At 43.3% G+C, this 27,675-nt stretch overlaps 1 protein-coding gene across 6 annotated transcripts in view; it reads right to left on the bottom strand.

Moving 5' to 3' along the window:
• KIAA1755 (KIAA1755 ortholog) overlaps positions 1 to 27,675 on the bottom strand; it is a 157,180-nt gene that overhangs the window by 38,337 nt on the left and 91,168 nt on the right. For all 6 annotated transcript variants that reach the window (XM_068263368.1, XM_068263365.1, XM_068263364.1 and 3 more), the window contains 5 exons: positions 15,159 to 15,297; positions 11,539 to 11,661; positions 10,749 to 10,940; positions 2,879 to 3,879; positions 1,107 to 1,356 (listed from right to left, as the gene is read on the bottom strand). In XM_068263368.1, coding sequence (XP_068119469.1) covers positions 1,107 to 1,356; positions 2,879 to 3,879; positions 10,749 to 10,940; positions 11,539 to 11,661; positions 15,159 to 15,297 — 1,705 coding nt within the window. The remainder of the gene's footprint in view (positions 1 to 1,106; positions 1,357 to 2,878; positions 3,880 to 10,748; positions 10,941 to 11,538; positions 11,662 to 15,158; positions 15,298 to 27,675) is intronic.

Raw genomic sequence — 27,675 nt, 5'->3', positions numbered from 1 at the left:
AAACAGTTAAGAAACAGTGAGAGGCAGCTTGAGATAAGGTTTTATTGCAGGAAAGTTTTTATATTGTTTTATAGCTTAAAAGGCAAAGTGTGGTTTTAAAACTGTAACAGTATGAAGCAATGTTATAAAAAGGAGGCTATATAACAGAAAAAATTAGACTATTTTCTTTGCTACCAATATTCTATTCATTATCCATAGTATACATACAATTCATTATATCATACTTTTTTCACTTCAGGTTTGCTTTAAAGAAAACCTGAACTGAAAATTAAAAGTCAAAATAAACATACACAGGTCACACTGACCTCCTGTGTAGTCTACTCCTCAATCTCTTTCTCCTCTCCTGTGTCCTGTTTGTTCACTGTGATCAAGGGAATTATCCATCCTCCATTTTGAAAATGGCCATTACCCCATAACAGCTTCTTGGTCAGCACACTGTTAAACTGTAGCATCGCCCACTTTGCCATAGGGAAACAAGGACATTACCTGGCACATCAGTTGTCCTCTCAGCTATAACTGACAGCAACTGATATATAACTGACAGCAGGGGCGTAGCAATAGGGGGTGCAGCGGTAGCGACCGCATCGGGGCCCTTGGGCCAGAGGGGCCCCGAAGGGCCCTCCCTCAACTACAGTATTAGCTCTCTATTGGTCCTGTGCTCATAATAATCACTTCTATATATACATTGAGTAGTGGTAAACATTAACAAACTGTTCCCCATCCCCTTCTTGCACCTCTGACACTGTAGTTGCCATTGGCAGGTTTTGGTGCGCCGTATCAATTGTTATGTATAGAGTGCCTGGGGGGCCCCATTGTAAAACTTGCATCGGGGCCCACAGCTCCTTAGCTACGCCACTGACTGACAGCTACTGATATATTTCAGTTCTCACAAAATGTTGTCAGAAACTGAAATGGGTAATTGTCAGAAGAAAATGGTGAGCTTCCGAGATGAATTGATGGTAAGGTAACTATGTAATGTTAATTTGAAGTTACCTCATGTGTTTATTTTAAATCATTTTACTCAGTTCAGGTTCCCTCTAAGTGGAAGTAATTTTTCAATGATATACAACGGTATATATCATACTGAGAGTTTCCTGCTCACTTACATGTTTGAGGAAGCAGCGCCCCACATGACTGGGGTCTCTCCTGCAGCTGGTGAGCTCCTGGAGGAAAACCTGACTGTGAAACTCATAGAGCTTTTCTAAGTTTCCAAAGATGGCAGCATGCTGGCCGCGCAGGGCTGGGGGGAGGTCTGGCTGGTCCATCTCACACAGGTAGTGGGAAAGCACATACCCCATGGAACACACATAATCTCTCTCTGTAGTGAGCAGCTCTTCCATTATCCTGTGGAGCTTCCTGGAAGGCATTGAACAAAACATCCACACATTACTGTTATATACAGGAGACATCGGATAATAAGGTGAATGAAAACTTTGAGTAAAGCTTCAGCCACCATGAGAAGATAACCAGGTGGTCACAGCCCCGCCTACTCCTCACTTTCAATTACAATTAGTACATCCTTTCTGGTGCAGGTGTTGCTCAGTTCATGCCAGGACCATGTGTGAGAAAAGAACACATAATTCACGACTCTCATTGGTGACAGCCCAAGCTCTAGCACAGTTTTGTTTTATACACCCCTTTCATAGAATATGGTTTTAAAATGTATATACTTGAGTATAAATCTAGAAATTTAGGTCTGATTCACTTTGTAAAAGTATAGGGGGTGACTTATACACGAGTCACAGGCAACACTGAGCACACTGAGTAATGTGTGTACTAATAGTGACATTCCCATTTGCAGAAATTTACCCTGTGGTAAGTGATACGTTGAAGAAAGGAAATGCCAAGAAAACACATGTCTGAGAGTCCTGGCAACAACAAGTAACAAGGAAAGGGGCCAGGGGGATGCTGGGCTGCATAAAAGTGAGAGAATAATTGCAGCACAAGAGGGCCTGAAGGAGGTATTGGCTGCACTTAAGGGACAGGAGGGTTAATGGATGCAAAACTGTTTGCAATGCAGCCATTAACCCCTCCTGAGACCCAAGTGCAGCCATTAACTTTGTTGGGGAGAATTATACTTGAGTCAATAAAAAATTCCAGCTTAAGAGGGTTGAATATTGGAGTCGACTTATACATGAGGTTGACTTGTATTCAAGCATATAAGGTAATTCAGCACAAAAACATTGTAGTTTTCGCAAAATAAAAAGGAAAGTATCGGCTGCATCCACGTATTGGGGGAAATTGATCTTTTAAATCAGGGGCCCCCAACCCCCAGCAAAGAAGGCCATATGCTGTTCTGAGAAGAGTCACATTTGTCTCCATTGGGAGGCTATCCATAAAATCATGCAGGTCAGGTTTGTGCAGTGCGGAAATGCAAGTGACAGACCCAGAGATGGCAGACAGGAATGTGTGAACAGGTCTATGCTTCCCATAGGAAAGCATGGGGTCTGTTCTGAAATGTCCATTGGTGCACAGCTGTCCGCTCTGGAAAGAGATCCAGCAGCAGATCTATTGTGAACAGGCCCTTAATAGTCCTTGTTTTTTATGTATAGGGAACTTTCAGTAAAAATATGTTTGCACCAAATACACGGCTAATAAGAGCAATGCCTACTGGCTCATTATTTGTATCTCGTTTGAAGCCAAGTATTGCAATTTTAAGACCATATCATCATTTTTGTGGCAGGTAAGAGTTTGGGAGAAGATATCTTGCTTTTCACAAGCAATGTAAGATGCCAAGAAGCCTACCCCACAATAAGCAATCAGAAACGTTGTCATTTAGCAACAATAAGCTAAAAACCATGTTCAGTATCCCAAATACTCTTTACATTGATGAGCAGAGGGTAAAACTGTTGTACAACATACATAAGTTCTGACTTACGCAAAGTTGAACTTTGTTGTCCAATCACTGTCTCGGGCTGACTCGGTCAAAGCTCTTCTCATCCAGGGAAGACGTGGATTGAGGGGCTCCATTGCTAACAAAGGAGAGACTGCTGAAGAACTTTCTGAAGAGTACTGAGAGGCAGAGTCCCCTGTGGAGAAGCTGGCATGTCTAGAAAGCACACATCGCCTTCCAGGCTGCTTCAGTACTTTGCCACCTTCACCCCAAGAGAGGCTACTTGAGTCATCACTGCTACTTCTGCTATAGTACATCCATGGGTAGTGGTCTGTATTAGAGGTGGGAGGATTCTGTGCTGGAGAAGACCTAGGAAGTTTGGGACTGGGAGTATGTAAAATCTCTAGAGCTTCATTGTTTGAGTTTTGAGCCATCAGCTCAGTGTTCTCTGGGTCTGACCCACTGCTGCTCTTGGACTCATCAATAGTTGAGCAACCCTGAGAAGTGACAGTCTCTCTAGCTGCTCTCCCATTTCTGTGATTCCTAGATGCCTTCAGAAAGAGACCCATGGAGCCAGCATGAAGACCAAAACTGCAACAGTTTATAATTGTTGACTCTGCAGATCGCATGCTGCCCCTTGGCCTAAATTCCTCTGTCTCCTTACGGTTTCCTTGTGTGACTTCACTTGAGGAGCTCAGAACAGTGTCATCCCCTTGACTAGTAATACCAGAGGCCAGAGTGCTGTCCTTATGCCATCCTAATGCCACTGCAGTCTGCTCATCCCTACATTTCTCCAGAGTCTCTTCCACAAGCTGCTTGGACTCTTGACACTTGAGCCAGGTCTCGTTCCATACTGCCAGCCCTCGGCAGCTGCTGAGTTTGTAGGCTTCCTCTTTCATCTCTTGGAATTTATCATCTGAAAGTTCATTTGTCAACCGCTGCAAGTAGGTCTCAAGGCACTGTTGGGTTTCTGGTTGACAAAGCCTTTGCTCTGCTATCTTCAGCTGACCAATGTAATGGCTGCAACTCACAGTGAGCTGTGTGATCTGGTGGGAAACATACATCGTCACATACTTACTATACAGAGGTGACACATACATTAAGTAATGGCCATTTGTTCAACAACTTAAAGGGCAACGGCACTTATGCTAAGTACATCAGAAACTAAACCTCAATTGTAGAATGCCCTGAGAAAGTGAGATCTGGCCAGGTTGTCATCCAACTCAGCTTTGTGATTTGCAAACAATAAATTATGTTATTTCCAGTTTACCTAAATGCAGACCAGGGGATGGAACTTCCAATAGCAAGCTATGAATCAGCTAAGGTTAAGTGCTCTTGAGATCTGAAACATGTTAGCCTCCATGTTGTAGCCTCTGCAGTAAAGCCCTTTTAAAGGATACTTGACCCAAGTCAAATCTACCGAAGCTAAGCACAGAGGTATGGTTATGTTGGATGCACATACTTCTGTGCTACTATTCTAGTTCCCCTCGGCCTCTGTGATCACTCCTCCCTCTTATCATCCTCCCATTTCCACCTCTTAAGGGGTGTAAATAAGGGTTTGGAAAAAAAAGAGGGAATGGGAAGGTGATAGGATGAACATCGCAACAAGCATGCCCCTTTCTTTGTGAAACTTTGACTTTAGCCAAAAATGTTTCAAGGAGTGCTTACCATATGTGACTTTGCCTCGGGTCAGGTGTGCTTTAACTGCCATGCTGTAAGCTTTTTCTAGTTTAATGCTAAATCAGTTTTGTGATATTTTTTACGTAGACCTGCATTCTGGAATTAGGAATCCAACCTAAGCTAAGAATGTACCTCACATCCCTGAAACCCTCTACATACTTGCCTACAGACAGACTAAGCTTCAAGCGCACTTACACCCACCCCTGGTTCTCCTGGCTGCTTTAGCTCCAATTGCATAGCCCCCTTCTACAACACCCCTTGGCACATGCCCCAGTACCTGCCCAACAATGCCATGCTAAAATTGTGTTACAAAATTGCATGCTACATCATGCTATGTAACCATGTTCCTCACCAATCCATAAGAGGTTTGGGGGGGGAGCCCTCTAATTAATAGATGGGGGAGCGGAAGAGGCGGATAGAAAAAAAATGTAGATAGGCCTTAAAGGACAACTGATGCGAGAGAAATGTGGAGGCTGCCATATTTGTTTCATTTTAAGCAATACCAGTTGCCTGGCTGTCCTGCTGATCCTCTGCCTCTAATACAATTGGTATTGTTTAAAATGACATACACATGGCAGCCTCCATAGTCCACTCACTTCAGTAGTCCTTTAAAGACCTCAGTCACCTAAATGGCAAAGGACATCTTTCATTGTGGCCAAGCTGGAACCTACTAGCCTATCAATGTATGCAATTGTGCTGTACAACCTCACTGCTCCTATCAAAAATAAAAGATCAAGAAGGGCAGAAGTTCTGCAAAGGCCATATAGGTCATAGCCTTGGAGAGTTGCTGTCTGCTTAAAGGAGTACTGTGGGGGGGAGAGGGGGTCAGGGGAAAAGGAGTTAAACTTACCCAGGGCTTCTAATGGTCCCCCGCAGACATCAGCAGCCACTCGCCGATGCTCCGGCCCCGCTTCCGGTTCACTTCTGGAATGTCAGATTTTAAAGTCAGAAAACTACTGCTCCTGCATTGCCGTGTCCTCGCTCCCGCTGATGTCAACAGAAGCGTACTGCGCAGGCACAGACCATACTGGGGTTGTGCGATACACTCCTGGTGACGTCACTGGGAGCGAGGACTCGGCAACGCAGGCGCAGTGTTTTTCCGACTTTGAAGTTTGAAATTCCAGAAGTGAACCAGAGGCGGGGCCAGAGCATCGCTGAGTGGCTGCGCGGGCACAGGATGTCTGCGGGGGACCATTAGAAGCCCCGGGTAAGTTCAACTCATTTTCCCCCTACCCCCCCCCCCCTACAGTATTCCTTTAAAGAGAACCAGAGATGAAGCACCCTCATGTATTTTACCTTATAAATCAGTGGGAACCTGACAGTAAACACCTAATCTGCTCTTTGTTTCATTGTTCTCTGTTTAATCTGACTGTTATCACCTCTGATAAGAATCCCCGACTGAGCATTCAGTCTGGCTTTGCTACGGAATGATTATAGCTGAGCCTGTCTTCTCTGGTGTCTTTTCAAGTACAAGCCTGCCCCCTTGTGGCTCTGCTATAATGACCCAGCTATAATCATTCCCAGCAAAGCCAGACTGAATGCTCAATCAGGGATTCTTATCACAACTGATAACAGACACTTTTAGCAGTAAGGATGAAACGGAAAGCTGGGTAGGTGTTTTCTCTAATGTTCCAACTGATATATATGGTAAAATGCATGAGGGTGCTTCGTCTCTGGTTCACTTTAAGGGGAAAGTTGAACATGGAAAATGGAGGCTGTAAATGGGAAAGGAGAGTTGCAAATAAAGTGCTAAAGAAGCAAGAAAAGAGCTGCTACCCAAAGTGGGGAGCTGCCTATATCAGAGAAGGACTTCCTGTATCTCAGCTCCACCTGTTCAATAAGTCAGCACCTATTCAGTAGGAGGCCTTGGACAAGGCTACCTAACACTGCTTCTGCCTATATAGCGCGTCCTAGTGGCTGCAGCTCTGGTGCTTTGAGTCCGCCAGAAGAAAAGCGCAAGTCCACTCCTGTGAGCAAACTGTCACTGGAATGCCCCTCTAAATTTACCTCACCTGACTCTGTTTCCATAATACCCCAGTGAGGTGAGTTAAGGTGTGTTTTCTTCTCTTCAACTGACACCTCAAAGATTCTGATAGCACAAGGGAAAATACAGTATGGAGCTGAAGGCAAAGAAGGTATCATCCTGCAGTATCTCCCTGTGTGCTACTACAATGGGGGTAGCAGCTATAGCCTATAGCAGGCTTTCTCAACCAGGGTTCCCTGGAACCCCAGGGTTCCATGAGGACTCTGCAGGGGTTCCTTGGCATTTTCCCCCATCGTGGGGGAAGTATAATAGAGCACACTATAATAGGTAGTACTGTAACAAGAAGCACTAAATTGGGGCATCAGGAGATGGTATAATGAGTGGCAGTGTAATGGGGGTAGTGAAATAAACAGCCATGCATACTTTTAAAGACCATGCCTCCTGCAAAATAAAAGCAGGGGTTCCTCGAGACCAAAAAATTGTTTGCAGGGGTTCCTTGAGATCCACAAGTTATTTGCAGGGTTCCTCAATGGTAGAAAGGTTGAGAAAGGCTGGCCTATAGGCTTTAGTTTGAAAAGTGGTCACTAGTCACATGTGCAATATTCTGGAGTTAAAAACTATTTGGTCTTTATTCATTCTAGCACACATATCCTATTTATGCTATGGGATTTGAAACACAAAGCATTTTAAAACCTGTCTATGCAGTTATAAGAGGCACAAGTGAATCAAGGGCAATGATAAATTTAGTAGACCTATTTTTATGATAAATTTAGTAGACCTATTTTTATAAGTTCAGCTGGCCTCTGTGGCTTAGGAGAAGCTATATCAAGATTTTGGCACAAAAATAATTTAACTGTGTCCAAAATACTTTATGCAGGAATTCCATATTTGCAAGTCCTGGAAAGGAAAGATTAGGTTTCCTACAAAGGCTCAGAAGTATTCACAGCTTTGGCCAGGATATACGCTTGCAGCACAATTCAAGCATCAGTTTAATTTTTCAGATGTGTGAGATGTTCTTGGAATTATCAATATACAGTGGTTTGCAAAAGTATTCATCCCCCTTGAAGTTTTCCACATTTTGTCACATTACTGCCACAAACATGAATCAATTTTATTGGTATTCCACGCGAAAGACCAATACAAAGTGGTGTACACATGAGAAGTAGAACGAAATTAATCATGCATGATTCCAAACATTTTTTACAAATCAATAACTGCAAAGTGGGGTGTGCGTAATTTATTCAGCCCCCTTTGGTCTGAGTGCAGTCAGTTGCCCATACACATTGCCTGATGACTGCTAATGACTAAAAAAGTGTACCTGTGTGTGTCAGGAACCGGCCCGTTGCACGCCTGCATATACGGTTCCCGACTGCGGGATTGACCAGATCAAGTGGGGAGCAGCCTTATTCAAGCTACAAACAAGGCTGAGACCCCTCAAACTCTTCCCACTGCCACCACTAGCCGTTGCTAGACACGTCCACTCAGCTGTCGAGTGCTCAACACGCAATCTGCGTTTTCGTATTTGGGTCGGCTTTGCGCTTTAGGCCGAAATACGAGAACGCCACGCACACACACACAGTTGCAAGCTTAGACTGTAGTGAAGCAAAACCACTAACAGTCGTTCTGAACGATACTGTTAGACTTCCCACTCGGCTGTCGAGCGCAGAAGTGCCCCATACACACAATGCAATTACAATCTCATACGGTAGTGTCGCTCAATCATACCATCAGGCATGAACTTATACACGGTTACACTTCAGTATCTTCTAGGCTATGAGTGTTAGTTTAGTACAGCAGAAGTCAATCTTATTAAATAACAATTTAATATTCCAGAAAAAAAATGGAACAATGCAGAAAATAATATATACAAAAGATGTACAAAAAAACTAAGTAAAAAAGTTACAAAGTAAAAGTTACAAGATACACACAAGGACAGTTGCGTAAAATAAACGGGGGAAACAAAAGAACGTTACCAGCATAGGTTAGAACGTTGTTGGCGGGAGCACGCCGTTTTTCGACCAGGAGTCGAGATCATCCCTAGCTATGCGTTATCTCCAGGAGAAGATCCTTTCTAGGCATCTTGCCCTGCTTTTTATACTGTGAGATACGCCCGGAGGCTGTAACTTCCTTGGGGAGGGGAGGAACTAGTTTTAAAAGTGTATTTCACAGCAGATCAAAGGTGGGGACTTGACTGCTCTTGGCATAATAAGACATTTCCTGGCCAGAGGCTAACGCAATTTCCCTGTTTGTGAGATCACGGTCTGCCGAGCCACTTGTCACATCTGGGCTAGCTTTGACATGCGAAATTCAAGGCTTTTCCTGTCACACCTGGCAGACTTCAAAGCAATTCAGACCCCAGGTAAAATTGTATCAAAAGGACTTCAAACCACTTCACCCACTTCCAGGTAGGCTGTCCTCTGACTTCAAACATTCCTGTGTTAGCTTCCACTGTCCAGTCTGGATTGTATTTTGGCTTGATGACATATGCACAAAGTTCAAAGCACGGCAACAAAAGACAAAAGAGGGGCCCGTTATTTAATTACCTCTTTCCCAATTAGGAGCAGACAATGGCCATTGAATGCAGAGTCAATTTACATTACATAAGGAACTCCAGGAAGCTGCCAGCCTTCAAAGCCAGACTGGCTAGCAGACAATCCTATATGATACAGTAGTACACAGCAGACATAAAAATGGGAAAATGAAAATATATTACTGTATTATCCTTAACATCATAACTAGCTGCTATATTCCTGACAGTGTGTAATCTAATGTCAGTACAAATACAGCTGCTCTGTGATGGCCTCAGAGGTTGTCTAAGAGAATCTTGAGAACAACAATACCATGAAGTCCAAAGAACACACCAGACAGGTCAGGGATAAAGTTATTGAGAAATTTTAAGCAGGCTTAGGCTACAAAAAGATTTCCAAAGCCTTGAACATCCCACGGAGCACTGTTCAAGCCATCATTCAGAAATGGAAGGAGTATGGCACAACTGTAAACCTACCAAGACAAGGCCATCCACCTATACTCACAGGCCGAACAAGGAGAGCGCTGATCAGAAATGCAGTCAAGAGGCCCATGGTGACTCTGGACGAGCTGCAGCGATCTACAGCTCAGGTGGGGGAATCTGTCCATAGGACAACTAATAGTCGTGCACTGCACAAAGTTGGCCTTTGGAAGAGTGGCAAAAAGAAAGCCATTGTTAACAGAAAAGCATAAGAAGTCCCGTTTGCAGTTTGCCACAAACCATGTGGGGGATGCAGCAAACATGTGGAAGAATGGGCTCTGGTCAGATGAGACCAAAATGGAACTTTTTGGCCAAAATGCAAAACGATATGTGTGGGGGAAAACTAACACTGCACATCACTCTGAACACACCATCCCCACTGTCAAATATGGTGGTGGCAGCATCATGCTCTGGGGGTGCTTCTCTTCAGCAGGGACAGGGAAGCTGGTCAGAGTTGATGGGAAGATGGATGGAGCCAAATACAGGGCAATCTTGGAAGAAAACCTCTTGGAGTCTGAAGACTTGAGACTGGGGCGGAGGTTCACCTTCCAGCAGGACAACGACCCTAAACATAAAGCCAGGGCAACAATGGAATGGTTTAAAACAAAACATATCCATGTGTTAGAATGGCCCAGTCAAAGTCCAGATCTAAATCCAATCGTGAATCTGTGGCAAGATCTGAAAACTGCTGTTCACAAACGCTGTCCATCTAATCTGACTGAGCTGGAGCATTTTTGCAAAGAAGAATGGGCAAGGATTTCAGTCTCTAGATGTGCAAACCTGGTAGAGACATACCCTAAATGACTGGCAGCTGTAATTGCAGCAAAATGTGGTTCTACAAAGTATTGAATCAGAGGGCAATAATTACGCACACCCCACTTTGCAGTTATTGATTTGCAAAAAATGTTTGGAATCATGTATGATTTTTGTTCCACTTCTCATGTGTACACCACTTTGTATTGGTCTTTCACGTGGAATTCCAATAAAAATTGATTCATGTTTGTGGCAGTAATGTGACAAAATGTGGAAAACTTCAAAGGGGCCGAATACTTTTGCAAACCACTGTAAAGCAGGAGTCTATTTTTCAATGGAAACTTGGAAGCTGCTGACCTCCCTCCAAAATGTAAATTTCCTGCCTGGCATGCTGATCCTCTGAGGTTAAATCATAAAGAGGAACTTTAACTCAGGATTATCATGTACCTTGTCACATGTATAACCCATACATGCATAGTCTCATCTTGTACCTTGTCACAAAACCTGTAGAGGTTGAGCAGTTTCTCCAGCTCTTCCTTCTGCCGCTCCACCCCCATGTAGAAGCTGCTTAGTTTGGTCTGGAACCCTCCTCTCGTAGCCTTAAAGAACTCCATCTCTGGAAAGAGTGACCCATTGAATTTATTTGCATCATCCAGAAGGACCAGCCCATGGTTATAATGCACCTGGATGAAGACAATTGCATTGTTAAACTCTGGTACAGGGCAATGTTCAGTTATACTGTAAACAATAGGAAGAGAGAGTTTGTATCTTAGACTAAAATCAATAATGCAAGTATACAGCATTGCATTATAAATAAGGTTCATTTTAACCATGCTTAAAGTCCCACTCCCAAAACTAACATTTCAGTAACTACTCTAAGTTACATGAAATAATATTTGAAAGCATTACCAAGTATTCCCTGTGTGTCAAATTGTTTATTTTCACTGGAGAGAGCAGTAGAAGCAGATGACCAGAGATAAGCACGCTTCTACTGCTCTCTGTGAAAATAAACACTTTTGCATACAGTGAATACTTGGGAATTCTTACAAATGATATTTTATGTAATATAGAGTAGTTATTAAAATTTTAGTTTTGGGTGTATAATCCTACTTTAAATAAAAGTACAGCAATACGGAGTGCCCATATTGGTGATGACTACTCAACAAGAACAGACACTGCAATGTTCTTCATTGTGATGCCAACCAGAACAGACATTGCAATGTTCCTCATTATGGTGCATAGCTAGCTAAATAGAGTGAGATTGAAGTTTTAGCTACTCACTGTTGCTTGGAGAAAAAACTCCTTAAACTTTTTGTGATATTTCTCTAGGCTTTCCAGAGTCCATTCCATTTTCTCCATCTCTCGCAGCTGGTTTTCTCCATCTCCATCCATCCAAGAAGTGAGCTGTGGATGCAAAGATGGGCTAAATTTGAAATAAGTTGAAGGTACACTGAGAATCAGAACTTAAAGCTAATGTGACCTCATATTTAAATAAAAAAAAGTCAGATACTCACCTAAGGAGAGAGAAGGCTCGGTCCTAATGACCTCTCCCGGTGCCCGTAGTGCTGCGCTGGCTCCCCCATTCGCATCCGTCGCCGCGAGGACTTCGGAAGTCTTCGGGAGCCGAGTCCTCCTGAAAACAGGCGGCGCACTCGGCTCCCGAAGACTTCCGAAGTCCTCGCGGCCCGTCTTCGAGAGCACTCGGGCTCCCGAAGCATTTCCGAAGCCTCCCTTCGGCGGGGGAACAGCGGTATTTGACTGAAACGGTCGAATACTGCTACGGGGGAGCCAGCGCAACAACGAGGACGTGGAGAGGAGAGGGAAAGCTCTATGGGACCCAGAGCCTCCCCCTCCTTAGGTGAGTTTCTGACTTTTTAATTTAAATATGGGTTCCCATTAGCTCTCAGAACAGAAGTCTGTTACAGGCGATCCTGGTTGCGATTACTATCTATGGCTGGGGCAACATTATATTATCATTATGTTTGCAGTAGGAGAACACTCCTTCAACACATTCAAGTAAGGCCTCAAAACCCACCTCTTTAAGAATGCCTACCCACCCCCTACCACACAGTAACTTTCTACTGATTACTTATTCCACAGCCCAACCTAGTGTGTCCACCTCACCTCCCCTTAGATTTTAAGCCTTTAGCAGGGTCCTCCCTTCTCTACTGTATTCTATGTGATCGTGTGCCCTATCATTGTGCTCCTTTCCTAGGATTGCCTCACTTGTATTACTGGGCCTACCTAACCATCCCAAAATCGCATGATCATGTATTTTGTACCCTATTTGCCTTGTACAGCTTTGTTCTATGTTGTATAACCTTGTTATGTCTGTCATCCTTGTGTCATTGTATGTATTTATTTATTGTACAGCGCTACATATGTTGGTGCTTTATAAATACAATAAATACTAATAATAATTGTTCCATGTTACCAATCAGTTCAGGCACAAAGTACCATTTATTGGCTAACGTCAAACATTCAAAGAGTAAAGCCTAATACATACATACAGTACAAGGAATGTCATCCGCCAGGTATCGACATTGCAGGGCCAAGGCTGTACAGACACGTCAGGCTAGCGATGTGTTCTGTTGCTATGCAGAGGAGAAGGAGGGCCGACAGAGCGGCGCGGGAGTGAGCAGAGGTGGTTGTTACAGGCTGCCGAGGATGCATTTCATCTAGCATGTGTACAGGACTTGCGGTTTCGCCCTAAGACGAACTCACAGGTTGAGAATCTAATAGAGGTCTTAGACCAAAATACCTTTTAATCCCCAGTAAATAGTATCATCCTGATTAAAAATGTTCTGCCTCAATTATTTTGATAGTTAATTTTACTAATGAACTATTTTTATTAAGATTAGTGTAATATTACGTTCCTGGGGCTTAACAACAATTTTATTAAGCCACAGAACTTTCTGATCAAGCAACTGTTTGCGAACTACATAAAAATTGTGATCTCTTTAATGGAGAACTCATCATCGGGTCACAGACGCTCCACTACTTAAACATCTAGCAGAATTGTTCTAAGGAGTGCAACCATAGCCCAGGGATGGCTAAATCCAGTTTTCGAGAGCCATATCAATGCCAGTGTTGGACAGAGAAATGGAGAAATGTGTTCTACTTGATGAACCACACCTTTCCTGATTCAGTCCCATCAATCAATTTGAACTGTGCCAAAAATGTGTGAGGACCTCAGCCCGAGGACTAAAGGCCAACATCACTGCCATAGCAGCTATGGACACACATATCATACACACATATATCTGTGTCCTTCCAGCATATAATCACCAGACACATGAATTTAAATCTAGTGGTGGGCTCAAGTAAAAGAGTTGCAAGATGTGTCTGGTGTTGGGGCTTGAAAAATCAATGAATATAAATAACTGCAGGGCAGCTGTGCTTAATATTGCAACATTCTGACTTACCGATATGGAGATATCTACAAGACCCTGCAGGACAGGTAATGGAGTTACCTGTAGTCAGTGTCGGTTCTTCCATGAAACAATGTGAATCATGTGCTTCAGGGTGGCAACAATTAGAGGGCGGCAAGAGGCTGCTCCCCTCCCCAAATGTCCCCCTCCCCCCACTGTCCATCTCCCCTTCCCTAGATGCGCAGCTCAGCTTCACTCACCTGCTCACAATCATTCCAGTGATGGGCTCTCCATCTGCCTGTCCAGCGTCCTGTATCCATGGCTACAGCAGTGCCTCATGTGACTTGTTACATGCTGCTGGGTCACATGAGGTGCCATTGTAGTCAGAGAGGAAGCAGCACTTCACATGTGGCTGGTGATCCCATTGCAATGCTGCTGAGAGTGGGCGAGTGATGCCGCACATAGCCAGCATCTTGGGGATCAGATGCTGCTGCCTGTAGTGTATGCAAGATGTAAGATACACTACAGGCAAACCCCGTTCTAGTTTCATAGTTTCCTTCTAAGCTCTGAATTTCAGTGTGTGCGCACGCGCAGGGCCGGGTTCTCTCATGAAGCAAGGCGAAACATTTGCATCAGCCGCAGAAATTACAGGGGCAACATTTTTGTATTTTGTACTGTGTATACACTAACAGCATGCAGAGTAGGAGGAGAAACAAGAGGAGAGCGAGGTGAAGAGATCATCTTTGGGGAAAAGCAGCTTGTTTTGCTGTGTGAGGAGTCTGACAGTTAGTGAGGAGGGGGAGGCAGGAGAGCGGCAGTGTGTCATTTGACTTGCACAGCAGAAGGGAGGAGGTGGCACTGCTGTCCTGAGAGAGGAGAAATGGAGGACGGCCTACTAGCTGAGGGTATGCAGTTTTTTTGTCACAGACTCACAGCCCGCAAGTGTGCTATTGTGTTGAGCTCCAGCATGTCATGTGAGTACATTAAATGAAGCAGAGTAAATTGTCGGGTGCTGTGTGATCATTCCAAATCCTCACTAGTTTGCCTCAGGCAGCAAAAAGTCTAGAACCGGCCCTGCACACACGCGTGCGTTGTGGTGGTGATGGCTAACAGTGTCTACATACTGTATGCATTATATGTTGCATCTGTCTGCATACTGCAATGCATATCCATGGGGGAGAGCATCATTCCACAAATGTATCAACGACTGACTAGAGGCTCCATCAAAGCTTTTCCTATAGGTCCTCCATCATTTCTAGTTATGCCAATGGCTGGTTTAGAAACGTCGTGATTGGAGGAGGGACACTTGCTGACCCCAGTCTCTGAGCTGGGTTGTTTGCTACTATACTTCATAAGTCCTGAACTTTGTTCTTCCTCTCTGATCAGTAATTGACAGAAGCCTACCATTACAATAATGTTGTTATTCGAGGATCAAACCTATCCACAAATCGAGAACAGGGGAATCCGAGATGGGTTAAAGGGCTTGCTTGTACTTTACTATGTCAAGCTGATTCACTAAGGTGTCCTTACCTGGTTGAACTGTCCCTCCAGCTCTTTGATCTTCAGCAGTGACTCCAGAAGCTCCAGTCTTCGATTGGACTTGGTGACTAAAGCATGGACTCGCTCTTCTAGATGATTGTACATCTGCACAGCTGACTCCACAGCACTCCTAGAGGTGTGAGAAAGACCAGGTTTGTCCTATTGTCATACAGTATAATTTCAAGAGACATTTTTCAAATGCAGCTCCTGCCTTGTTTCAAGTCTTCCTTTGGTAATTATCAATCTGTACTGATATCAACAGAGCCTTAATTTACAGCTAATTAAAGTTGTGAAGTCTGCACAACAGTTCAGCAAGAGACATGACCAGGTGTGAAGATGGAGCACTGCTGGAACTAAGCCATAATTGAATTATTTTTGCCATTTACACCTTATTAAAGGGGGTATTTTTTCAGTGTACAGTATAATATATGTTTTATTCTTAATTGTGTTATTAGTTATAGAATCATACATTTTTATTTATTTATTTTTACAAATGAATGCATTTTTTTCTTTCTGGAGCTATACCTGGTAATAAATAATGAGCACAACAGTCATTTTACTTTCTCTACTTAAAGTTCGAAGAGCAAAGTCCACGCTTGGTGACAGATAACTAGGGCCCTATTGTGCTCTACGGAGGTAACAGATCTTAATGGAACTGCAGCAAAACAAATCGTACATACACACATGCAATGGCCGTCGACCAAAACGGAAGATAACGACCGTTTCAGCCGATGATCATTCTGTGAGTACAGCAGGCACCGATCGATCCTATTCGGGCATCGTTAAGGATCCATCATGTCAGATCCTTACTGACCCCCGATGCCCACAAATGACAGATCACAGCATTATTTTCAACTCAACTGACAGAAAAGACGCCCCGTCGTGCGCCAATCGTTGTCGCTCCACCCCCTCCATAACAACAGAACACATCCTCTAGGACTCTAGGCTAGGGATATGTCTGTACAGCATTGTTCCCCAAATAGTCATCTGAGGTATTGTTTCACAATCCCCGATGGGCAACAGTTATCTTATGTTTGTACTTAGCTAATGTCTTTCATAGACCGATTTAGGCTAGGTCTACTGTCAGACTGCAGCGGAACAACAGATGTGCAAAACAGACCCACTTTAACATGACCTACACATTTTTTTCTTAGTAATTGTTGTATTCCAGTGGTGAACATGAAGCAATAATTCAATGCTGGTTGAGCAAGTAGTGGTTAGTATATTCTAGAGATAGGCTGGTGGTGATCGTTAGATACTAGTCAAAGGTTAGTAGTGATATTTAGGCTGGCAGTAGGTGACAGGTATTAGGTGACAGATTGTATGTTGACAAGTAGTAGGTTTTAAGTATTAGTAGGTGCTATCTAGCAGTGGTTGCCAAGCTACAGTAACTACCAAGTAGCAGTGGGTATAAGTAACTCTGCATCAGGGCCGGCGCTACCATAGAGGCAAAAGGGGCATTTGCCCCGGGGCCCCGACCTCTGTTGAGGACCCGGCAGCGCCGACCCTGCTATGTTCTCTTCCCCCCCACCCCGTTCGTGCTGCTTCCCGGGGCCCTGCTGCAAGTATATTAGCAGCCATAATTGCCTTAGTCCCGACGGGTGAGGGGGTGGGCAGTGGCTGCATTTGGAGACACACTGTCTCCCTCCTTCTCTATGACCCGGCGTGTGTTTACACATGACGCGCCGGGTCATAGAGAACGAGGGAGACAGCGTGTCTCAGAGTACAGCCGCTGCCCACCCGCTCACCAGCCGGGAATAAGGTAATTATGGCTGCCAATATACTTGCAGCAGGGCCCCGGGGAGCAGAGAGGTAATGGGGGGGGGGGGGGGCGGGGTGTGGGGGCCCAACGCTGAAGTTTGCCCCAGGGCCCCTTGAACCAGCCCTGCTCTGGATACAGAGTACACTGTGTGCAAAGTTGTAACGAGCGCTAAGTAGAAATAGGTGATAGGTAGTAGTAGGCGGCGATGCTAAACAACAGTGGGTAATAAAAAGCAGTGTAGGGAATATTACAGTTTTATCTTGAGGTATTGTATATTCCTCTGTTATCTTAAAGGAAACATCCATGGTTTTTAACCACTTTATCCACCACTACAGTATATCTACGTCCTTTATCTAAGCCACGAGTCAGTAGATATACGTCTTGTAGCAGAAGCAGTGCTGTGCAGGATTGGGCTTGCTCCTGTGCACATTTCTGGCACTATGTGATGCAGCACTAATTGGTGAATGGGAATATAGGTTTCCTGAGCTAATGAGATTGATTTTTACTATTAAAAATACTTTTATTTTCTCATTTCATAGTGAAAAATACACTCTGTAGCATTATTTCAGAATCAAATATCTTCACCATAAATTGTGACAGGAACATAATCTAAGTTTTGTGATAAGCAGTAAGAATGGCCAAACAAAATGTTTATTTTTAATCTACAGTAGCACTTCTTATTTTTAAAGTGGAATTGGTAAACCTGAGAAATAATGTGTTTTTCTCCTTCTTTTCCAATTAAATTTCATAGAAAACAAAATTGTTCAAGGGAAAAAATGGCATACAATTAAAGCCTAGTTTGTCTTGAAAAAAACAATATATATTTCATTTCTGTGTCATAAGTAGAGATAAAGTTATTTCTGATTAAATAAGGACATAGCTAAACTGTCAAAACCGCTCTGGTCCATAAGTGGGAAACAAGGTCTGGATGCGAAGTGGTTAAAATAAGCAGATCTAATTAACTGGTGCTTCCTCCAGCCCCTGGCAGCTTATGTGTCCCTCGCAGCAGCCCAAGGTCTCCTCCGTTGCAGCAGGCGACCTGGCGAGGTTGGCAGCCTCTGAGCCTGCGCAGATTGTTCGCGGCTAAGGGAGTGTGACCCCAAGCAGCATGGCCACGCACTCGTGCTGGCTCAGAGGCTGCCAACCTTACAGGATTGGTGGGTGCAACGGTGCGGAGCTGCAGGCGAGGGACACATAAGCTTCCAGGGGCTGGAGGAAGCCCCAGTTAAGTAGATCTGCTTTAAAAAAATTTTTTTTTTTAATAAAAATGTGTTTTGAAACTTTTTATAAATCATACAGTTAACATATGTGCTTTTGTGCACAAGTAATATTGTCTGTCTATAAATTACACGTTTCCAATGTGTAGTTTATCTTGCCCTGAAAGCTGCCATTGCATTTTATTCCAGCTGCTTTTTATTATCTATTAAAATCCTCTACTGAGCTGTTCTGAACTGTATGCATGCCTGAAGCAGAGAGAGCTTCTCAGAAAGTGTTTTGAGTTGTTTACACACAAATGTAACAACATTGGATTGCAACACACAGATACTGTTATCTCCAGCCTGGATGCGGATTTCAAGCTGAAGCCTTTACATGGCAGGACAAGGTGCTGTGTTGAACTGTTCCAGTGATGCTCTGCTAAAAAAAATGTTCTGGGATAGTAGCTTTAAAGCTGTAAGGAATCTTTTAGAGCAAAGTAGAAATGCTGACTTTCAGACCACTTTAAGCCCGTTGAACTATTAAGTGATCTATTCACAAAAAAAAAAAGGTACATGGTAAACTTGCAGTTTAATGCTGCTGGAAATTTTATCCTACCTGTTTCTCCAGTTCCAAAATATACACAATATTTAAAGCCCATGTCTAGGTAGAAGCAAAGACTAAATTGGTGATGTATCCCGGTTGTCAACCTAAGTGTCTTTTCTTTCTTATAAGGTCCTAAATAATGATTTTACCAAGATTATTCCAATATACTGTATGAGCTGTTACCTGGTACAAACTTACATTCTTCTAGCTTAAGTAATTTATGGCTACTGAACTTACCATAGTGGTGTTAGCTGTGCTGATGTTCTATCCATAACATGATGGGGCTGAGTATGCAGACAGCTGTGGGTGGTAACTTATGACCCAGACCTCAACAACATTCCCCAGGACCCAGTATTTTGACTGACAGTGAGAATCAGCCTGAAAACCCCACCATATTTTCAGCATGAAGTAAATGCACAACCTGGCTGCTGACTGCACACCTAAGGCCTCCTCCTTGATGGAATCACTTTATTGAAAAGCACTACATTAGGTTCATGTACCAAAATGGATAATTAGTTAACATAGGAATTTGGCTGCTTTAATACATCTGGAATGTGTTGCAAAAGGTTAGGAACCTGTCAAAGAATGTAAATAGCTTATCCCCAGTCATGTCCTCAAATCCCTGAAAGGAGGAAATGCCAGAGCAAGTCCTTCAGCTGGTGCACCATTCCCACCAATCCAACCAAACAGTAAATGATGGATGTACTCCACTGGCTCACAGTTTGACCCAGTGCAGCACTACTTTCATTGATTGTCCATGCCTGTAATTAGACTTCAAGTATACAGTATTTGTAGCTGCCAGTTTAGAACACAGCTGCTAAAATCTGGCAAGTCAGCTCCATTGTTAGAATGTATAAAGGAATGGAAGCTTTTACTCAACATGGCTAGATGATGTCCACTGGAGCAGAGAGAAACATGCCGGCCAAATTCTACATTCTAGTAGGGAGCATCTTATGATTCGGTGATCAATGTCCTGGCCAACACCCATATTTAAACTACAAATGATGGCCAATAGATCAGGATCTCCAGCTTATACCTCCTGCTGGGGACAATGCAAGGCGTCCTGGCCCATGCTTTCCTTGTTCTGCAATCAGCTGGACCAGAAACAATTGGTACCTTTCTGGAGAAACCCCCATCATACTTTTTTTTTTTTAAACACTTTACCAATTAAGGACCACAGGCTTACACCCCCTAGTGACCAGGCAATTTTTTACAATTCAGTGCAGTGCAGCTTTAGAAGCTTGCTGCAGAGCCATAACACTGAGCACACAAATGAATCTCCCCCCTTTTCTTACCACCAACAGAGTTTTCTGTTGGTGGGCTCTGATCGCTGCTGTGATCATTAGGCTTTTATATATATATATATATATATATATATATACAGTATAATATATAAGAGCCTGTTTAAAATACTAGTTAAGCGTCCCTCCCCCCTCTAAATGGTCCCCAGGCGGCGATCAGAGGTTTTCCTCTCCTGTCATAGGCATCAGCCTATGAGAGGGACACCTCGTAGGGACAGCCAATTGTCCCCTGTACCGTGCTGCGCTACATCGCAGCGCTGTACAAAAGTAAACAAATGTTTTTTTTCTTTTTTTACATTTAACAGCCTGCTAGCTGCGATCTTGTCTTGGCAGGCTGGTCACATAGCTCCGCTCCGTCACTCAGCGGGGATGCGCACATGATCCCCTGTAAAACCGCGCCCCAGGACGTGGCGCCTTTTGTCGTTAGACTGTCTTGGGGCTGCCACCTTCCCGACGCCTATCAGCGTTAGGCGGTCGTGAAGGGGTTAATGTACAACAATGTATAGAACTTGCAGACTTCTCATACTTACATCTTGATAAACAGGCTACAGGAATACTGCGGCATTGATGGCATAGTACTTCAGTGGTTCCAATCCTTCTTGAGTGGCAGAACCCACAAAGTGTCTATGGGGCCCTTCCTGTCCACCCCTGTAACACTTAAGTATGGGGTGCCCCAGGGCTCAATCCTCTCCCCCCTGCTTTTCACGATTTACATGCTACCGTTGGGAAAACTAATCCAAAAACATGGCCTGACATACCACTGCTATGCAGACGACACCCAACTATATCTTTCCTTCAAGCCTGGTGTGACAGACCCAACTCTAACTATAAACGCCTGCTTACGTGAACTACAGCAATGGATGAATGACAACTGGCTGAAACTAAATGCAGACAAAACTGAAGTCCTTCTGATTGGAGGGCAGAGCATGATAACAAAACAACTTAACTTGCAGTCTTCACCACTGGGAATAGGAGGCACGGATCTGCGCAGCTCTGATCATGTGCGTAGCCTGGGAGTTCTAATTGATGGAGATTTAAACTTCAGAACTCAAATCTCTGCTGTGGTGAAATCATCCTATTTTCACCTGAAGAACATTGCAAAAATCAAGCACCTCATACCCCCAGAAGATCTGCCAACCTTAGTCCACGCCTTCATCACATCCCGACTGGACTACTGCAATGCTCTCTACACTGGCATTCCAAAAAAGGTCTTGTACCGCCTACAGCTGATACAGAATACTGCTGCCAGACTGCTAACCAACCAACCCCGTCACTGCCACATAACGCCAGTCCTGCATTCCCTTCACTGGCTACCTATAGAATGGAGGGTCCTATTCAAGATCGGCCTACTGACATTTAAATCCCTGAATAATCTAGGCCCTGGATACATGAAAGATATGTTACAGCTGCGTAGCAATCCCCGCATTCTCAGATCCACAGGTTCTAATAATCTAGTCATACCCAGAGTCCACTTGGAAACTTTTGGTCCCAGAGCCTTCTGTCATGCTGCCCCTACGTTTTGGAACTCCTTACCTCAACAGATCAGGACAGCCCCATCCCTGGACGTGTTTAAATCCAGACTGAAAACCCACCTGTTCAGTCTGGCATTTGCAGAAATATAACTTTTGTTGTGTGAATACTTCATCCTACTAATTACTGGATCTGAGAGAGCCTAAGCGCTTTGAGTCCTATGGGAGAAAAGCGCTATAGAAATGTTATTGTATTGTATTGTATATTGTATACTGGTACTAATAAAGTGGTTTGCATATGTTTGATTCAGCCTGTGGTACTGTAACATATTATGTATTCAGCTATTTTTGTAGCCTTTCATGAAATATGAATATACAGGGGTTGGACAAAATAATAGAAACACCCAACATTTTGGCATCATAATCTTTGAACATGTTTTAAGCAATCAAAACTTGACATATGTTAAATTTTTTTGTTTATTTTTTTGTTATTTGATATGTTTCATTAAAATAATTGTTTTTTTTACAGATATTTAAACCAAAGTTGGTTATAATTTATAAAAATGGCAGATCTATAAGACTTTCAAAGAGGCCAAATTGTTGGTGCTCGTATGGCAGGCGCTACTGTAACAGAAACTGCCCGAATGCTTGGCATTTCAAGAGGTACTGTCTCAAAAGTAATGACTGCCTTTGAAAGAAAAGGAAAAATGTCCTCAGCAAGGCACAGTTGTGGCCGAAAGTCGAAGTTGTCTGAGAGAGACCGCTGGACTCTAAATCGAATTGTTAGAAAAGCTTGCAAGACCACGGCTTCTAACATCACTGTAGCGCTGAATGAACACCTACAGAACCCAGTTTCCACAAAAACTGTTCGTCGGGAGCTGCACAAATCTGGATTCCACAGAAGAACTGCAATTACAAAACCTCTGCTCTCAAAGCCAAATGTTTCAAAGTGTTTAGAGTGGTGTAGAAACCACCAGAATTGGTCCCTCGAGCAGTGGAAAAATTTGATTTTCTCCGACGAATCATCGTTTACCTTATTTCCGACCTCCGGCCAAGTGTATATTTGGAGACAGCCGAAAGAAGCATTTCATCCAGACTGCCTTCTCCCAACCGTAAAACATGGCGGGGGTTCTGTGATGATCTGGAGTGCTATTTCTTGGAAATCCGCTGGGCCAATGATTTCCCTTCATGGAAGAATTAACAGCTGAGACTATTTACAGCTGAGACTATTTAGGAACTTAGGGCAATCACGTTCATCCTATGGTTCAAGAACTGATGATAATTCCCCAATCCATACAGCTAGAATTGTTAAAGAATGGCACGAGGAACATTCTAATGAAGTTGAGCATCTCATCTGGCTACCGCAATCCCCAGACCTCAACATTATTGAGCATTTATGGTCGTTATTAGAGATTCAAGTAAGAAGTCGATTTCCGCCGCCATCGTCTCTAAAAGAACTGGAGGGTGTGTTAACTGAAGAATGGGCTAAAATTCCTTTGGAAACCATTCACAATTTGTATGAACCAATACCTCGGAGAATTGAGGCTGTAATTGCTGCAAAAGTTGGACCTACAACATATTAAAATATATTTTGTTGATTTTCAAGGTCTTTCCATTATTTTGTCCAAAAACTGTAGGTCATATTGTTATTTTTCATATCAGGCCGATTTCACACCTATATTTTGTGTTGCTGTGGGATGCGACGCTCCTGCCGCATCCAACTACGATCATATGACCCTGTAGCAGAGTGCGCTGACAGGGTCATATGCATAGTGCCGCCCCCTGCTCAGTGAAGTACTCCCTTATAGGTAGTAAGTTTGTCACTGGGATTTTTGGCGGTACGCGCATGTGTGCCATGATGCACTGTACTGTTGTTTACACTACGTGCATGGCCCATAGACTTCCATTATTCCGAGCACCGTCTCTGAAGAGCTGTGCTTGCGGTAAAGTGCTGTTGCCTTTTCATCGTATCAGATACTACCAGCGCATATCAATGGACCGCAATAAGTGTGAAAGTCTCCATAGACTTTCATTGCTTTAGCGCACACTGAAGGGAAACCTCTAATCCTATAGAAATATGTGCGCACCAGGCCCCTTTTGCCTGTCTTAACCAATAAGCAGTTTTATTCATTAAGTTATATTCAGTAAATTCTACTTTAACCTCCCTGGCGGTTAATTTTTTTTTTCAAATGGTGAAAAAAACTTTTTTTTTAATTTTTTTTTTGTTTCATGTAAAGCTACCAGAGTGGTAGCTACATGAAACACCACTAGAGGGCGCATGTGTCCCTCTAGTCCGATCGCCGCCGGCAACAATAGCAAACAGGGGAACGCGTATATAACGCGTTCCCTTGTTTGGCTTCTCCTGTCGCCATGGCGACGATCGGCATGACGTCATGGACGTCAGCCGACGTCCTGACGTCAGGCGCACTCGATCCAGCCCATAGCGCTGCCCGGAACTCATTGGTCCGGGCAGCGCAGGGCTCTGGCGGGGGGAGGCCTCTTCTGCCGCTGCGTGCGGGCGATCGCCGCAGAGCGGCGGCGATCAAGCTGTGCGCGCAGCTAGCAAAGTACTAGCTGCGCGCACAGCACTTTACATTGTGAAAATCGCCCCACCAGGGGCTGAGATATCTCCCTGTGCGGCATAGCCCGAGCTTCGCCAGGGAGGTTAAAGTGACATTTAAGTGAAAACAAAGTGAGATAAACAATTTTATATGTCCACCTACTTCTAAAAATGACTTTTAGATATTCCACAGTTTTATGTTATGTTAAAAAACTTAAAAAAGCAGATTTATTGTTTTGTCTCAGCTCAATGAAACAGTCTCTGTGTCTCAGAGTGCTCAAATATATGAACTATTGACCTTTTTATCTATCCTCTCCTGACAGAGAACTGGGCTTCCTACAGCAAAGTATTTTATGGCTGTAATTCCTTATCAGTAGTCCAACTGGGTCCTAACTGGAGAAAAGCTGTCAGTTGCATAGCTGAATAGTAACTCTCTCAGGCAGAGAAAGAAGAAGAGCATCACAGCATAGTTATTTGTCTGCTAGGCACTGTTCATACATATGTGTATCTCATTATGTCACATGTCACTTAAAGGGAACCAAGCACCACTTTTTTTCCTGGTTTCTAATAGTTATAGACACTGCCATGTTTCCCCACCCATTATTTATCTGTGACTTCTGTAAACTCTTTGAAGCACATTGTTTTATGTACCACCCCCACTGAGCTCTTGTTTGCAATAAAACAATTACATCAGTCCTTTATGCCTGAAACTTCTGAGGTCGCAAAGGCCAAGGAAGTAAGAGGAAGTAGGGTAATAAACACCTCTGCTAAACTTTTAAATGTAAAAAGAAGAGGTCCATATTTTTTTATGAATGAGGCACATTGTTGGCACGCATATTTAACCTCTTGAGGACTAGTGGTTTATACCCCCTAATGACCAGGCCAGTTTTTACAATTCAGTACTTTGCCACTTTAGCGATTTATTGCTTGGACATACAACTTAGCACCCAAATTATTTTACCTCCTTTTCTTGCCACTAATAGAGCATTTTTTGGTGGTATTTGATTGCTACTGTGATTATTTACTTTTTTTGATTAATATATAAAAACATTTTTTTCAATAAAAAAATGCTATTTTTTTAAATTTCCCTCTCCCCCTTAAATTGGCTCTGACTGCAATCCATACACTACATGATGCATACATAGGCATCAGCCTATGTATGGGATTAAGAAACAGTGGGGGAAAGGCTGCGCATCCCTAAACACATGCTGCAATTGAATGGTTAATCGCACAGGCATACACCGCCTCTGCTAGACTGAAAAATGCATGCCCTGCATCCAAAACAAGTGCTAACATTTATTACACTAGGAGGAACTTTAGCTTCCAATATGGTTTGCATGTGTTTAGGGATGCGCAGCCTTTCCCCCACTGTTTCTTAACTCTGTGCAGAAAGTCTATTTAGGTGCTGCACATATGAGCTGGTGGTCGTTTCAGATGCAGCCTTAGTGGTATGTGCTGGCGTTCTCCTACCTGTTCAACAAAATGTAAGTTACACATTTTTTTTTGCTTAGCTGCTCCCAAGGTTTTAAATTTAGGTTAGGTCACTTGCCCGGAGGTTTACCTCACCGTGGCGCTAGTATCTAGTACATTATACTTTGCATGCAAACCATATTGGAAGCTAAAGTTCCTCCTAGTGTAATAAATGTTAGCACTTGTTTTGGATGCAGCGCATGCATTTTTCAGTCTAGCAGAGGGGGTGTATGCCTGTGCGATTAACCATTCAATTGCAGGATGTGTTTAGGGATGCGCAGCCTTTCCCCCCACTGTTTCTTAACTCTGTAAGTATATAACTATCAGGTTAGCTGCTCCCAGCCCCTCCTCCTGAGTTTCCTGTTTGCATGATAAGTAGTAGCAGATTTGCATATGAATTGAATGCGAAGTGTGCAGAAAGTCTATTTAGGTGCTGCACACGAGCTGGTGGTCATTTCAGATGAAGCCTTAGTGGTATGCGCTGGCGTTCTCCTCGCTATGTATGGGATTAGATTGTAAGCCCTTCCATGGAACAGTTAAGTGACAAGTTTCCTCTGTACAGAGCTGCGCTAGATTGCAAAGCTGTACACGTTTATTGTGTTTTTTTTCCTTTATTACAACCAGCCAGCTCCAATCTTGGCGGTCAGGCTGATGATGGATCCCCGCTCTGTGTCTCGGCAGGGAATGCGTGAGCGAGCATGCGTTACCTGCTAATCCCACCCACCGAACTTTGACGCCAATCGGCGTTAGGCTGTCCCCAGAAAGCCACGCTTCCACCGCCCATCGGCGTGAGGCGGTCAGGAGCAGGTTAATGTGCTATGGATATGGCGTGGGTGCTAAAAAATGGTGCTCAGTTCACTGTAACGCTACCTTTAAAGAGACTCTGTAACAAAATGTTCAGCCTTATTTCTTCTATCCTATAAGTCCCTATACCTGTTCTAATGTGGTCTGTCTTACTGCAGCCTTTCCTAGTTTTACAGTGGCTGTATTATCTCTGTTATATAATCTAATCTTCTTTCCTTTGACGGCTTTGTTGGGCTCAGGCACTCAGGCACTCAGGCAGGGATGTGCTGTTCTGCTTGTGATAGGATAGAATCTATATACACCCTCTCCATGCCCCCTCCAGGCTCTGTGTGAGTCACAGACTGAGCTCCTCTCAGCCCATCACACTCTGGTTAGCAGCCATGTCTTTTGTTTGTAAACACTGCATAAAACTGGCAATTACAAGCCAGGATCACAGCAGGGAGTCTCAGAAACAGCACAGAGGGGTCCAGGAGAACATAATGAATAGAAGGTATGCTTTTTATTTTAGTTTTTATTTTAATTTAGAGTATAGATTCTCTTTAAGCGATTATCCAGATTTCCACAATGCTAAACCACGGAATAGCAATTCCATGTTTGCTGCTGTCACATACGAATTCAAAGCTCTGTATGTGCTTTAAATTCTATGAATTAGTATTCTTAGCGCGGCCCATTCTATTGACAAATGATGAGGTTGGAACCTTAATAAGAAGCATCAACGTCTTCTAATCATGTTCTGTATATATGAACTTCATGTTAACAGGAGCAAATATTTTAATAATGGTTCTCAGTAGCTGCTTATCATGTTGGGTATTATGACATTCAGGCTAGCAGGGCTGGATTAATAATATGCTTTTCATGCTTCTAATCACGTTCTTTAGAAATGAACTTTGGGGCAGGCTTATGAGCTTCATTATTTTATAACAATACAGACATTACTTTTATCATGTGTGTTTGATATTTAAAGAAATAATTCATGTACAAATAATAATTTTCCATCCTGTATTGTTGTTGAAATGTGCTTGTTATGTATCTTGGGCTATAAGCATTTATTCTGTTTTATAAATTGAAATGTATTATTCTGTAAAGGCAAGCAACAGGTTTTTCATGCTCATCTCTGCTAATTAGCCTTCATTCCATCTTCTTTTCTGGTATATGCATTTATCTATTCTTGTTGACAAGTAAAAATTCTGTGGGCTGAACAGATACAGCTTAAAGCGGGCCTGAACTTAGAACTTCCTCTCTGCTCTAAAAGATAAGCAACAGCATAGTAACCTTTAAAGAAAAACATTTCCTTGTTACAGCTTATAAAACTCCTACAGAGATGCTGCAGTTTTCATTACTT

The sequence above is a fragment of the Hyperolius riggenbachi genome, chromosome 12, assembly GCF_040937935.1.
Source record: "Hyperolius riggenbachi isolate aHypRig1 chromosome 12, aHypRig1.pri, whole genome shotgun sequence".
NCBI lineage: Eukaryota > Metazoa > Chordata > Amphibia > Anura > Hyperoliidae > Hyperolius > Hyperolius riggenbachi.
This window is presented reverse-complemented; position numbering and strand designations above follow the sequence as displayed.